A 15,658-nucleotide genomic window follows, 5' to 3' on the forward strand; every position below is an offset into this window, starting at 1 on the left:
CTCTTCTCCAACGACCCACACTGTGTGCAAGCTGGACACATGAGAAGAAGCTTTTCCCCCTTGCAACCGCAGGAAGAACTTCGACAAACAAACACACTGAGAAGAATCACTTCAGCACTTGAGGAAACTACAGTACAAAGCTAGGTACTTGAACTCTACAGCTCTTTCCTTTCTCTGTCACAAGATGTTGCAACACAGTTTCAAAAATCTCTGTCTAGGACAACACATGGGATAGGAACAATCCCCATAAAAGGCACTGCATCCTCCTAACCTATGAGACCTGCAGGAACTCTGACAACGCTTATTAAAAGGTCTTTGCCATCGTAATTGACAGTTAACTTTAGAACAGATTAGACAATTGTAAGGAATGACCGAGGTGGGGTTTATCCCAATAGAGAAGGAAGACTGGAAGGACTCTGACCTTTTACAAACCTTCCTGAGATTTTGTCAGAAATTAAGTTTTATTGAACTAAAGTAATTGGGACTTAATTCCAGATTACAGACCTTGAAGGCAACACTGAGCCGAGCTGGTACACCCCTTCAGCCCAGCTCTGTGGAGAGACCCCAGCCCAGCTTCACCGGCACAGCCCTGCGCCCAGGTAATAAATCCAGGCTCCGCACAGAGCTCATAGCTCAACCTCAGCACCACGCTGGCAGAGCTACTCTGCTCCCACTCCCAAGAGCTTCCATAGCAACCTTCCCCTTTATCATGGATTTGTACCATGCAATTCCCTTTTTACAATAAATAAATAAATTACAAAACCAATTTACATTACTCCTGCAGTCCTTCAATGGTTTTAAGAGGGAACATAGGTGCAAGAGAACACTTACAGGATTAGCATTGTTTCTCCTATCACCATACCAGCAGTTACGACCACAATAGCTTTATATAAAATCTAGATGTAAATATAAGCTTTAGCTGACCTACATTCTTCCAGCATGAAACAGTATTTTTGATCAATAATTCTGAATATATACAATAAGATACACTGAATACATGATTTACATAATGCCACCTACCTGCAGCTGCAAAGCACAAAATCATCAAAGCAAACACTGAAGTCACACAGCTTGAAGACATCTTTGCAAATGTTGTATCTTCTCAAATCAACTCCCTTTGTAGCTCTTCATGTAGATTTACTTCCTTTGAAATTTGCGGTATGTTTTGAAATCAAATCTTCCAGACTTTTAATTGCCTACAGAAATAAGTAAAAATACATTTTAAGACAAACGTAACTTACAGAAATGTTACTATATATTTAAAATTATCTCTCTTATAACAAAAGAAACAGAATTTTTTCCTAAAGGACTACTGGAGTATTGCATTTGATATTGCCAGATGCCCTAGGTACTGATACCTTAGCACTCTTCCCCCCTGTATTTCAGCACTTCTCTGCAGCTGTTGCTCTTTCACATTATACATTGTGCAAGTTGTGATCTACTTAAAGTAAAATCCCAGAGTCCTTTTTGATAACTCATTGTGAAGTCCTGCTGAAGAGTGCCAATGGTACTTGTGGCCTCAGACATGTTTATATGTCCCAGAGAAAGTCTGAATCCTTAAAATAAACATTTGTTTTGTTTATTTATCTGCTGCTACCTTTATTATACAACGGAGAAATGTTTCACTTGTTCTAGCTGGTTTACGGGTAACGTGATAAATTTAACTCATCATTTCTCAGTATCACGAATTCTGAAAACTTTTCAAGGCCACTTGACACTAAATATAAATATAAAGCTGTTCAGAATCTTTATTTTAAGAGATTTCAAGACACATTATACTAGGTCAGTAAAACATCTTAAATGTGGTAGACAAATAAATGATGATACAGCTGACGCCTGCTAGCATTAAAACACTGAAAATTCTGACCCTAGAATGCACGTTGCAGATTTTAGAGGTGAAATGCTTACTAGATGCACAATATCCTCATGCCATCCACCCTTTTTTTTTTTCCCAATCTATTCTCAGTCATCTAGATGTCTAGAATGATATTACAGACCAAGTAGGTAAGGAACCAGAACGCTTCTATCAGATTCAATTTAAAAAAATAATAATAATCTTATCTCCTTTACTTCACTATGAGCCTTCAGGAGCAGCAGATAACAGAGGGCACCTCAGCAACCATGAACACCCACCACAAAGCAATGTGAGCAACTACAAACCACCATCACGTGGCTCAGTGATGGCAAAACGTTGAGTCAGGACCAAAATCTGCGCCACAACAACACGAATACCATTTAAATGGTTCTTGCTGACATCAAACTGGAATGAAGTACATAGTCAGACAAAAGGCTGGGTCTGTTACACCGCGTGTGTCGTGCTGTGCACGATCAAAAGTCTGTACAAGGAAATACACGCACTGAGACCAGCAAATAGCTATGAAGAAAACATCAGAAACTCCTGTGCAGAAATATTAGGAGAAATTATGGCACTACCACACAACACGACTGAGGCAACAAGACACTGCACTGCATTTCTGTCATTAATAGTAAGACAACACAGCCTCATAAAGCAGCAATAGTCCAACCTAAAACCTGAGCAAAAATGATTCACCTAAAGATTTCTTCTGTGACATTTCAAAATTCTGGAGAAGGATGAACACACACACACACACACACAAAATCAATGCTAGACACAGCTCAAAACAGGAAAACCTCAGAAAACGATGGCTTCCTTGGGCAATTCCAGGCTTATCCCAGGCTTATAAAAATTACTCATCCTGAACCTACTGGCAGCATTCAATGAGTTCCTAGATATGTCATCTCCCCCTAGAGTTTGAGGGTATATAGCTAAACCATCAAACCCACAAGGCTACTGAACTTTGTGGTAAATGAAGGCCAACCTTTATTAAACAGAAATAATAAATTGTTGACAAGAATGTCGGACAATCCTTTAACATAGAAGTTTTTTAAGACTAAAATCCAAATCAAACAGGTTCAATGCCAAAACAGCAAGCCATAAGGAATTTATGACAGATATTGACCATCATTTGGGAAGTCAAATGTAAGCTGGAATCATTTGTTGCTCTTTATCTAGATTAAAAGAAACCTAATACTCAGTGAGAGTATTTGGTTGCTAACTCAAAATTTAAATGCTGTCATAAAGAAAAAAGATCAAACACAGCAAATCATGAGGTTTCTAGGACCATCATAACATCCTGCAAGATGTCATATGTGCAAATAGGCAATGAATGAGCATTCTGGAACTTGAGTTACTGATGTATAACCATTTCATCTGGACAACAATGAACAAAAGAAAAACCAGAAAAAGAGCAACTCCAGTGCATGCACAGATCAATAACATACATCAGGTATAACTTGGAGCAGGCAGTAACTGATCAAAAAACCCCAGGCTTCTACTCCAACTCTGCCAGGTCTTGAAGGGTGAATAATAGAGACTTACATTAAAATTAGGAAGAGCTTTCTAGAGAAAGGGCTCACTTGCTTGAAGATTTGCATTCATAAGCTTAAAAAGGAGGGGGAATTTCAAACCTTGAAAGATAATTTGAAAAAGTGACCAACTGACAGCAAGCATCATCAATTTAGGATGGACAACACCTCAATTACCAGCTACACAGCAGCAATTCAAGTCAAAAAGCACAGATGAAAATGCTACTGATAACTCACTTAAGAATAAACCTCTTAAGCAGGCAATTTGTCAGTATTTCAGACAACGCGATCATGCTCATCTATGATGGAAGTCAGCTATGAAGCTGCTATTATCTGACCATCTGACAGTTGAGTGCCAAAGAGAAATTAATAAGAAAATACCTGAGAAAAATCCATCTGTGGTGCAAAACATACCAGATTTTGCTTTAGTGTGAAACCTGCTGTCACTAGAGATACATGTGAAACCTGCAAACTAGGAAAATCTGAAGCAGTCCACAGAATAGGAGGACATATTCCCTTTTAAATAAGAAAAGAAAGCCATGCAAAGAGATCTGGAACCTAAACTATTTATCCAAGAAGTAAACACAACTGCTAGTCAATTTGAAATTCAAAAGAAATTTCCGACAGAATAATCTTCTTTTCCTTTGGGGTATATCTGGGTAGCTATTTTTGTAACTGAGGTCAAGAAAGGGCATATGAAGAGTATAACCAAAAAATCCCAACAAGGAAGAGGAAGGGAAGATGACATGAGAGCTTTGGATTTACTAAACATGCTGCTTTTGTGCCAATGCTTTTTACTACCACAAGCTGCAGGAGAGGCCGGGAGAAGAGGGCACGTGCAACCAGAGCCGCTGCAGCCCCAACTGACAGGCACAGCCTGCTGGGTCCTTCTCGCTGACGTTTGCTGTTGTAAAGGCCACTAGTCTGATAAAAGCGAGAGCCTGGAACGCAAAAAAGAGTGTATTTCATTGAGAAATACGGTTTTGCAGATGCAATCAGGAATGAGTGCAACTGGACACACCAGGAAGAATCTTACTACTGCTAGATTTTAAAACACACTTTAGAGGGAAACACATTTTGAAGTAGGTGAGGACAAGAACAGGAGGAAGTATGAGGTTTTATTATCACTTGGTTTACAGTAAGAGCCTCTAATGGCCATGAGAAATTCAATGCATAAAGCTTAGCCAGAAACCAGTGAAAAATACGATGCTTTTGGAGGACCCCAGGACAGGCTGACCGGCCTGTGAGCATGGCCAGCCACTGGAGGACAGATCTCATTGCTGCTCTGAGCTACAGGACAACAATCGCTCAGTGGTATTCAAAAGAATCTGACTTTGTTAGAGCCAGCAGAAGTAAGCACAAAACACACATCACTTCAGTACACTACTGTTACCTCTCTGCCTTTCATTAAATGAAATATTTCTTCTTGGTAAAAATCTGCTACTTGTCTTCCTCAGAATTCCAGTCTTTTGTGGAATTTTGAAGCTATCCTTTGAACCAAAAAGTAACTTTTAATACTACAACATGATCAAAGAATTCAGAAGTTGGAAGCATGCTGCTTTCTCTTAAAAAACCACTTTTCCACTAAGGATTTCCCAGCCCTCACCAACAGGAGCCACGAGGACATAAGGATCTGTGGTCTATGGATGGCTTGCTACTAAGAAATCACACACTGTGCTGTTCTGCCACCAGCAGAAGGGTGTCCATCCATCCATCCATCCATCCCTCCCCACGCCTACTTACCAGTCTCCAAAAAGGGGACAGGACTCTGCCCTAAACTGAAGAACAACTAATGAAAATGCCCAAGTGTAAGCCCTAGGATTAAGCTCTGTCTTCAGAACATTTGAGCACCTTTCTACTCAGCCTGTTTCTGTACTTCCAGCAAAATACTTACTACATGTTACCCTTCTTGCAACCAGTGGTCTCCTTAGCTTTAATTGTTACCCGCTTTTCTTCCCCTGATAAATTTATTTTTGCCTACAAACTAAGCTTGTCTGCACAGTCCACCCCAGCAATATATTATATATGCCTGCAGGTGGCCACAGCCACAGATTTGGGGATGTTTCTGTTTTCTATTAAAGGTTTCTATAGCATTGGCATTTGTCACATTTATTGCTGAATTGGTTTCTTATTGCTTTATCCTCCCCTTTTATTTCTGTTCCCTTAAGCCTTTTCCCCGATAGTCACCATCTGTTTCTTTAATCAGTACATACCTTTCCCATACAAGTTCTTCCCTTGCCTTAACTCCATCCTCCTCGTTGTCTAACCTTTTCCTTTACTGCCTGAAGAATAACTTCCACTTCCTCTCCTCCTTATCTGGTACTTCCCTCCCCTTTCCACGCACGGTGCCAGAGCTTGCACAGCTCTCCGCAACTCTGCTAACAAACACTTCTCTACCAAAGCGAGCCAAAAATCCTCCCCCTCTAAGTCTCATCGCAAGTCCCACCGAAGTGAATGGGGACACTTGAGCAAAGCCAGCAGGATCTGTCCCTCTGTGTTGTTTTGCCATGGCAACGTGAACCCAAGTTTCTGGGCCATCCCAGAAGGCCTTCACAGCCAAAGCGTTTTCACTTTTTGTTTGTTTGTTTTACGCATGGCAACCATTTAACTTATTTAACCAGTTTTTCTCCCATTTGTCCATGTTGGTTCCCTGTGCAAATGCATTGAATACATGCATTCCATGCCTTAGTAAAAAAGGCAATAATTTGTAATCAAGCAAACCCAACCTCAATTAAACAAAAAAAAGTCACAAATGGTTAACTACACAAGCAGTTCTATAAACCTAGGAATAGAACAGGTTTTGAAAGAGTTTATTTATAACCCTACTATTAAATACACATTTCAGCAGATTTTTTTTTTTAATTAGATTACATTTATCCTCTGTCAATTCTGCGTGATTTGCACATGTAAAGGTTGGAAAGCTGACTATTAAGGTTAGCAGATATTAATGTGGAACTGAAAATTTGTATGTGGGTTTTTTAATGCCTATGTCCAAGGCATATACATGAAATTCCACCATTCAGAACTCAAAACAGTAACTTATTCATGAGCTATTAAAGGGACAGATTCTGTTTTAGAAACAACAAAGTGGTTTCATTTTCAGGGAATGCATGAATAGCAATAAAACTAAAAATCCTGACATATCAAAAGCCCAGGGATAAAGTAACTCTGATGTCCTGTGGTTCACATGCTGCTGTGCTTCTAACGGGACATTTCAACAAGTCCCAGTTAAAGGCTATGGGAACTGGACAAGTGCCAAGGGAAGATGTTTTATGCCATTTAGCAATTGTGCCCCTCTATTCCATGTGACTTTTGTTTTAACATTTTGTTTATTTATTTTCTTATTAATATATTACAATGTAGCCTGCCAAACTACAGGAAACCACAAAATCTACACAAATGAGTCCATAAAAGATGTGAAACCATTCCACCTTTTTAGTAACTGTTTACTGAGGTTGGTTTTGTTACCTGGGACATATTTTGCCCACAGCTGAGCCAGCAAGAAGCTCCAGTTTGGATGGGGGTGTCTATTCTCACTATCATTTCATAACCAACTTTCCCTTCATCTTCCCAACACTTTTTTTTCATCACTTGAATTGCTGTTAGCGTAGATCAGAAAAATAAAGTCATGACACCAGACACTGTGGAAGTTTCAGATGAATAATCATTGCACGATGTAGCACACGAGTTAGAGATAGTTTACAGAAACAGGCTAAAAACCATCCTGCTGTACGTTCCCAGGGCTTCCCTTCCCCCAAACACAGGGAGGTGTGTGCAGCTGAAGCTGCAGGGGCTGAGGGACAAGGTTTTGCTTACCCAGCGTAAACAAGAGAATAGCCTGGTATGGGATCAGGATGTGGGAGGTTTCAATAGGTGGAAGGGAAGGAAGTGCATTTGGGAGTCTTTCAGTGGAAGGAGTACATGACTCTTCCACAAGGACACTGGAACAAATTCCTTCTCATCAACAGCACAAATTCCTAGAGGTTACAGAGCCTCTATAGCAGGGAGTGCACGGGGCACTGAAGACAGAGTTTAACAAGACCAACACCTTATACATTAGTTGACTACTGAATCAGAACTATTCTACTCCAACGCAGAGTCCTCAGGGACATCCTACATCACAGTATGCCTGAAGGGAGTGGAGAAAAGAAAATGTTGGCACGCTGTACAGATCTTATACTATAATAGCTCAACCAGTCTGCAATCCAGTACTAGATTCAGACACACATTTGTTGTGCAACTCAGTTAGTCTATTCTTTCACAAGCCTAAAAGTCCAAACAGGACTTCAACTTGGCCACAGCAGCCCCCCCATGACACCCACCTGGCAAGGCAACTTCAGGCAGTTCTGCTTCCATCTTCTAGATAGAAGAAGGATGAAAAATTTGCACTACTCTTATCAGGGAATACCAGTGGTACAACGAGCGTTCAGGTAGCAGAAGGAGGGCAACAGTAGAGACTTCTAGAAATGTTCATACATAAAGACTAGGTTGAAGTTTTCACGGTAGCCCAAGAAATCTAAGAATCTCAAATCTACATTTAAATAAAACTCATGTTCCCAATTAACTCAACCAGTATATCCCACCACAGCTAACAGGAACCAGGCTCATGATTTTAAACGGGACTTGCTGCTTCTGACAAGTTTAGTAGGAAACAAAAAACACAGTGCATAGGAATCTTCAGGCTGGACAAGATCATAGACTGCATGAAACAAACCTCTACAACCTTTCCTTCTCATAGTTAAATTTCGTTGGCCTAATTACTTTATTTTTTATGGTTTCTAATTGGAAACAGAATAGGTTTCCCGGCACTGAACTATCTTACTCTTTACAAACACAGTAGCAGCCAACAACCTCACACAAAAGTCATTTATCTTAAGTTTTACTTGGCTCAGTTTCTAATTGCACACCTAAACTAAACAGATAACAGCTGTAATGCACCTATCAAGGCAGAGATAAGCCCAGGGAAGGCACCTCCATGTGGAGAAGGAGCCACAGCAGGATGCAAAGTTACAGACTCAAAGTTACAGCTCAGCAAGGCTCCTTCCACTCAGGGTAACAGATTTCAGCAGGTTCTTCTGCCAAGCAACGCTTGATGCTGTTATTTTTTCAAGACTAAACTACGAAACCTTAGGAGTGTATCTAGAAACACTCTAGCTAGAATCTAAATCAATCTCTGTTGGACTTAAAAATCTTGAAATGACCTCTATACGTTTAGGAAAAGTGGTTTTGAAACCATGGCCTATAAATACCCAAAATTATCTGGGTTAATTGTGAGAAATCCAGAAGGGGCAGTAATGAAAAGCAAGACTATGGCATTAAGTATAAATCTGCTATATAAGGATGCAGTCCTCTTGCGGGGCAGCAGGGAAACGTGGTCAGCAAATTGAACAGGACTGAAAACCAGCATTTCCTGTTACAGGGGAATGGGACAAGGTGATGGGAATCAGCTCTCCCACTACCATAGATAGTACAAGATATAAATTAACAGTTTAAAATATTAACTACTATGTAAAGTTAACCACATGCACTATCAAAATCCTGTTGGGGGGGGAGGGGCAGAAGTGTGTATTGAATTTTGCTCTCTAGCATAAGACATACTCTGGAAATCAGGTAATTAATAGATTTCTTCCGGTTGCTAAACAAGAACACAACATATCAAAAGTTAGCTGTTAGCCACTGAGTTTTCAGATGCACATCTGTAAGATAGGAAACTTCTCCCACATAAATAGGGAAGACCTGAAAGCGCCACAGTTAAAAGAATGAGTCAAAAGAAGCTTCCCTTTGTGTAGGAGTCATCTACCCTCTCCCTGCTTGTCTGCCAAATAACCAGTGTAATTTAATTTGTTGAGTGGAGAAACACATTCAGATCAAGGCAAAACTTTTCCATAAAAATTACCATTTCTTAGCACAGCAATGAGGATTTGTTTCAATCAAGATACAGACCATTGGCATCTTCTACTCAGAATGGAGATACGCTCCCATATAATTTTTACCATATAAAATTTCCTGCCTTTCATTATCATATTTTGTATTAAATGTATACATGAAGACTGCACAAAGCCTTGAACACATGTTTAGGGAGATGGAAGACCACAATCAGTTCCTATATTCATATAAATAATTTGTGCACCCTGTATGCCAGAAGGAAATCACTGCATCTCACAACCAGAGTGAACCAAACCACCAGATCTACAGGTGTTCAGAAACACCGGTCATTTTAAACACTAATCCGTCACATAACACAAGCTGTACATTCTGGAGCAGTGACCCAGTCCATTAATGTAATAGTCTTAATAGAAGAAAAGGTCTGTCTTTTCAAATACCACAATAGCTGTTTTGTAAGTCAAACCAGAATTTTGATTTACTCAAACAAAGTATTACATTGGTGAGAAAATACAACCATAGTTCTCAATCATGTAGTTTCAGATGCAGCTACAGTCTAATAAATGACTTCTATAAATCTAAGGCAAAAGAGGACCCATCGGTCTTCAATCCACCTCCAGCTTCTTGGCAAAAAACCACATGTATTCAGCAGGTCTGCACTACACAGTAAGCTCACTGGATGCTTTGGGATTCTTTTATTGCCCCTGTCTCAGAATGAACCTACACTGACTTCCAACAGAAAATGCCTATGCTTACCAAGGAAATCAGAGTAGAAGTGAATTGCCATTCTTCTTCAGAACCATTAACATTACGTATGAAACCCCCACTGCCTTCTCTGCAGAAAAACCAGCCATACACGTTCGCTCTATAATTAACCTGTTTCAGACTCACGACCTCTAGATAAGCTATTCTCCTGCAATCTAAATAGGTCTCTTGCAAGGTCACAACTAAACTTATTTAACAGAGGGGCCCATTCCAGCTGACTTCCAAAATCTCATAAAATGCTGTAACAGAGGAAAAATAAAATAAAATAAATAAATAAAATCTGAACTTAGCAAACTATTGTATTGAAATTGGACACACTATTAAAGAGAAGTGCTAATTATAATGGAATTACTTTTGTTAAAAATAAACAGATATAGCTCATTTCAAAGTACTTTTTACAGAATGAATATGAAATAATGATTTTCACACTTTCCTGAATAAATTCATTCATTTCATTATAAATGCATCACAAACTAGCATATTTTGCCAGACATAACTATTTGTAAGCAGTACAATTCAACAACATAACACTTAAAATACGATACATAAAATATTCTCTGCTGAACTTGACAATTTTGACTACTGAGATACTCAAGGCCATAAAGGATGTTCTTTTAAAGAAATCCATTTTGCCAGACTGGAGATACAAAACATGGGATATATACTAAACAGCAGCTTTAAAGCCTTTCTTTCATTGACTTCCAGAGATGTGTAAATCTGTTTCATTTTGGCTACCATAGAGTTAATTGTTGCTGTAACAGCACAAGAAATGCTGCTCTATTGGACGGCTGCCAGCACATAAAAATGCGAATCCACAGTTATGGATAAAGCCATCCCAACTGCACTACTTCTTTGCTAGTATGTTTGCATGGCAAAACGTGCTTCTATTCATGAAGTGGTTAGAAACTAGCAAACCACTGTTAAGCACCACAAATATTACTGCTATAGAAGCAATGCCTATTTATAATACACAAATATTTTGTGGAACTAGATCAAAAGTAATGTGATTGTAAAGATATTTTCAATCTCTATCCCACAGACTATTTTCTGAGATCTATATAAATTGCCCAAGACTTGGTAATTCATGTCTTAAATATTAACAGAATGTTATTGAAGATATCAAATGAAACAATTGTAACACAAGTTAGGCAAAGCTTTAGTGTTATTTTCAAATAACATTAAATCAGAAATCTCACTCCGCCTTTACAAACTACTTACTTCAGCACCTCAGAGAACTGTATAGGGAAGAAAGTTACGTGATTCCACAAAAATGACAGAAGATAGAGATCATCAATGGAATGTAACATGCATCTTTTTGCACCTTCAGTATCTGGCAACATCAGATAATGCTCTCAGAGAACAACGTGTGGCCAGTGGAATATGTATATACCTGGTCACTGAAACAACGGGGAGAATATCCATATTCATTTAGCACCTCGGTATGCACTCCGTGTCATTCCAAAACCCGAGGAGCTCATATCTCTCCCTTTAAACCTGACCTGGAACTGTTAATTTCAATTGAACTGTATTTTGTCTCCACTTGCTCCGAGACCCAAGGCTAGGAGAATATATAATTGTTATCGTTCACAAGTAGCAAATCGGCTACTCCACGGCAAATGCTCTCAGGCGTGCTTTTACCCCACCGCCAGTGAAAGACAGCTTAACCCCAAAGTACAAGCAGCCAGATACCTGACGTTTACTGCACGGTAAGAGCCCATTCCCTGGCTCTTACTGGGGAATAGCTGACATGCTGCAAATTCCCATCTTCACTTTGCATTCAGAAATCTGTATACCCATACCTTCAGTATTTGCCATTTGGCTGCATCAGACTTCACAGACTAGAAATGAATCAATGCAAGTAATCCACATAAACTTCTTTGGCAACAACCTTCACATTCAGTATTCCTGGCACAAAAATGTAATCAGTTGTTACGTCAATACAAATCAAAAAGACAAATCATTATTGATCCATGGTGGAACTGTCAGTTGACCTTTACAAAAATAATCTAGTAATAACTTCTTAAAACCTAAGAGAATATCTAAAAGTATTATCTCTTATGGAAGCCCTAAATAGTAGGAATAGTTTCTTGTGAGAATACAACTCAACTTCAGCTCTCAAGATTTCTAGATACAATCATAAGTGTGATGCTGTAATAGTTTCAGTGTGAAAATATTTTGTCTAGCTCATTATCTAAAATTTTATGGGATTACTCAAAATATCGTATCTCAGGTTAATATAATTCATCTCAAACATCTTCAAAGAGAATTTTCATTTAACCTCTAGTGTTTTTTCAAGTTCATTTCTGGCTAATGACCAAAATTCCATTCAGAAGAGTGGGAGACATGCCTGCTAGAGCAAACCAATAAACAAGCATTCAAAAATTATTTGTTTATTCCAATGTATGGTTGTGGGGCTTTTTTTCAAGTAAAATGACATTTATCTTCTAAAGAAATACTATCAAAGTGTAGGCCCAAAGTTTCAACAAATTGCAGCTGCAGCCAGAGGGGAGACTTCATAGAGAGAAAGTTCTGTGTTCCCCCTGCTGGTTTAGCAATTAACTTCAAAACACTGTTCCTAGAGGTCAGCACCAAGATGCTGGGGTATTAAAAGATGTTTCGCACACCAGAGAAACAAAACCTGAAACTTACTTTCTAAAAGAAGTCACATCCATGGTGGATACAATTTACATGCTCTGCCTAGCTGGGGCTCTGGGCACACAAAACATCAACGACCGAACACGACCTCCCCAGAGAGAGAAAACAGGGTAGAAGACGAAAATTTGAAGAGTCACTTTAAACTTAACAAGGTTGGACTATAGCAAACAATTGGGGGAAGCAAGTTTCAGAGCAAAGGACTCTTCACTGAAGGAAGCCAAGAACCTGCCCCCCCTCCAAAACCCGTCCCTCCCTTCCTCCCCCAGGCTGCGGGAACACCGAGCCCCAGCTGCAGCCACTGGTGTCGGCCCAGGTCTGTATCCTAATAACACTCCTCAGCTGGAATTCAAGCCCTTAACCTTTCATGGGTTAAACCGGAGCTCTTCAAATGAATAAGCATCTTCAATTAACGTTTTGCTAGCACTCTTGTTAGAAACACTTTGACAGGACACCTGTGCAGTGCTGATTAAGACCCAGCTACCAACTCATGTAGGCCCTGGCATTCATGGAAGAAATTGGGACTGTAAGGGAAATAAAGTATTACCGGCAAAAAGTGATAAACAAATAGATTTTGTCTTTGGAAGAAGTTGTATTTACACGTATAGTTTTACAGTCTTCTGCATGTAAGACCACAACAGCAACGGCACTCCAGGTCACTGTGAATCAAACCCAGCTGGTCCTACAAGCCATCAAAAAACAGGCATCTCTCTCACTTCAGGTTTTCTCCCCAGAGGGGGTCTAATATCAGCCAGTTAGGCCTCATTCAAAAATAAAACAACCCACAACTTAAGTTTGGTATAAATATGGTCCCAACCAGAAAAATTTATTTATTTGAACAAAATCACAGCAAGTCTCTCCCTAATAGGTGACAAACCCTATCAAGAGGTTTCTGTTGAAATTGAACTGTGCTGATGATCACATATTTGAGAAGAAAATAATAAATTAAGGCAATTAGATTACAACAGCTACAGCTTAAATAGGACTGAGATAAGTAGATTTACACCTGGTTATATCCACAGCAAGTGAAAAAGGCGTAATTACACACACAGGTACACCTGATATCTTTTGTTTTGCAAAAGACAAAAGTATCATCTCACATACTGTTTGACTTCAATGGCAATAACTTCAGAATTACAAAAGCATCTAAAAGTGGGAAAAGTTGAAAAAGTTACTTAATTTACATCTAATGACATATTACTGTTATTGCTAAGAGATATGTACTCAGAGGGTTGCAGTGAATCAACTCCAGCACATCCCCTGCAAATTACACAACGATAAATCCCACAGGTCAACAACTCATCAATGAAATTGTAATGAAGTTACATGATACTGGCCTTTGTATTTTCTCACAAACACTGAATTTCCACTCCGCTAGCACCCTGCGAAGCTCCCACCTGGCCGCGTTAAGGGTACGACAGGCACGGGGGTGTTAGCATCTAGGAAGGGTTCCACTCGGTGCCAGCGAGTAACTCGCCCAGCACGTACCGACCAGCCCGACACACACGATTTCTGTTGGGACACCTGCAGCCTTCCATCGCCACAAGCCCACCTCCTGCCTCTCCATCCTCACGCGGAGCCCGCACGCTTGCTCGGTGCGCACCGCGGAGCCCGCACGCTTGCACGGTGCGCACCGCGGAGCCCGCACGCTTGCTCGGTGCGCACCGCGGAGCCGCCTCCAGCGCTGCTGACCCGGCCAGGCGCGGACACTGCCCGCCCGGCCCCGCGGTCCCGCACTCCCAGCCCGGCAGCTCCGCGGCCGCCGCCCCGGGACCCTCGCGCCGCGCCCAGCGCCGCCGCTGCCCCCGCGCAGGGTGACACGTCCCCGGGCGGACACCTCGCGCCCGCCCCAACGGCCGCGCATCCCCGTGGGGCGCCCGGCACCTCCGCCCGGCCCGGGCCGCCCGCCCGCCGCTGGGGCGGGGGTCGCGGCCGCCGCACGTACCTGGCAGCAGGTCAGTCCACGCCGCGTCCCGCGGGGGCAGGCGCGCAGCAGCGCGGCTACGCCATGGGCAGCGCGGCGCCGGCCGGGAGGGACGGGACGGTGCGAGAGGGCAGCCCTGGCCGAGGCCGCCCAGCGCCGGCCACTGCTGCCGGCCCGCGGCGCGGAGGAGGCGGCGCGGAGGCGGCGGAGGAGGAGGAGGCGCGGCCGCCCGGCCCCCAGCCCGCCAGTAACCCCATGGCGCGGCCGCGCGGAAACAAGGCGGGCGGGACGGAGGGGCGGGGCCGCGACGCCATTGGGCGCGGGGCGGGGCCGGGCCAGCCTCGTGACGGCCCCCAGCCCGCCCCCGCCCAGCGCGCGGCCCCGGCCCCGCGCGCCCCCGGCCCGCACCTGAGCGCGGAGCAGCCGCACCAAGGGCTCGAACCCGCAGAGCTGCGAGCCGGGCGAGGGCACCGCAGTGACAGAGCCCGCACCCGCTCCCCGCGCCTTCGTTAGCAACGGCTTTAAACTATCCGCGTTAACCATCACGCTAAGCAGTTGTCATACCGCGTCAAGTAATGTCGTTTGGACCCGTACCCAACACGGGACGCTGGACACAACTTGCAGTGTGAACGGTCACCCCCGCACTTCTGTCGCGCTGAGGCGCAGCGCCCCGCCCGGGCGGTGCGGACCCTCAGCCCGGTCCCCCGGCCGCTGCAGCCGCTCAGGGCGGAGTGGGGCCGGGGCTGCCCCAGCACGCTGCCCTGGCACACAGGGAACCCACCCACGGAGCTCCGGAGCTCCCCCGCAGCCAGCTTCAGGCCAGGATGCACAGCTGGCACTGTACACGCTGAGCAAGACAGTCCTAAGTTTGTCTATACTCCAACAATGTTAGGTCTACTGAATGTTGGGGTGAGCTGTCATTAAGGGAGCTGCATCCCCTCACCATAGCCCAGCTCAACAATAATCTGCTCCTCCAGCAAGGGTGAGCAGAGAATTAGCTTCTGACACAGTCTCTTTAGACTCCCAAGCACAGGTTTGTGCTGCTCT

The 15,658-nt window shown here is 42.7% G+C and overlaps 1 protein-coding gene across 1 annotated transcript in view; it reads right to left on the reverse strand.

The window, feature by feature from the left end:
* The window catches only part of TGFBR3 (transforming growth factor beta receptor 3), a gene marked incomplete at both ends in the record, with an annotated part of 98,204 nt that extends 97,123 nt beyond the window's left edge, over nt 1–1,081 (reverse strand). The window contains one exon of the mRNA XM_080349246.1: nt 1,021–1,081. Within this exon, the coding sequence (XP_080205372.1) occupies nt 1,021–1,081 (61 nt within the window). The remainder of the gene's footprint in view (nt 1–1,020) is intronic.
* Between the last annotated feature and the right edge of the window lie 14,577 nt (nt 1,082–15,658).

This window comes from Nesoenas mayeri (assembly GCF_963082525.1).
Source record: "Nesoenas mayeri genome assembly, chromosome: 8".
In the NCBI taxonomy this organism is placed as follows: Eukaryota; Metazoa; Chordata; class Aves; order Columbiformes; family Columbidae; genus Nesoenas; species Nesoenas mayeri.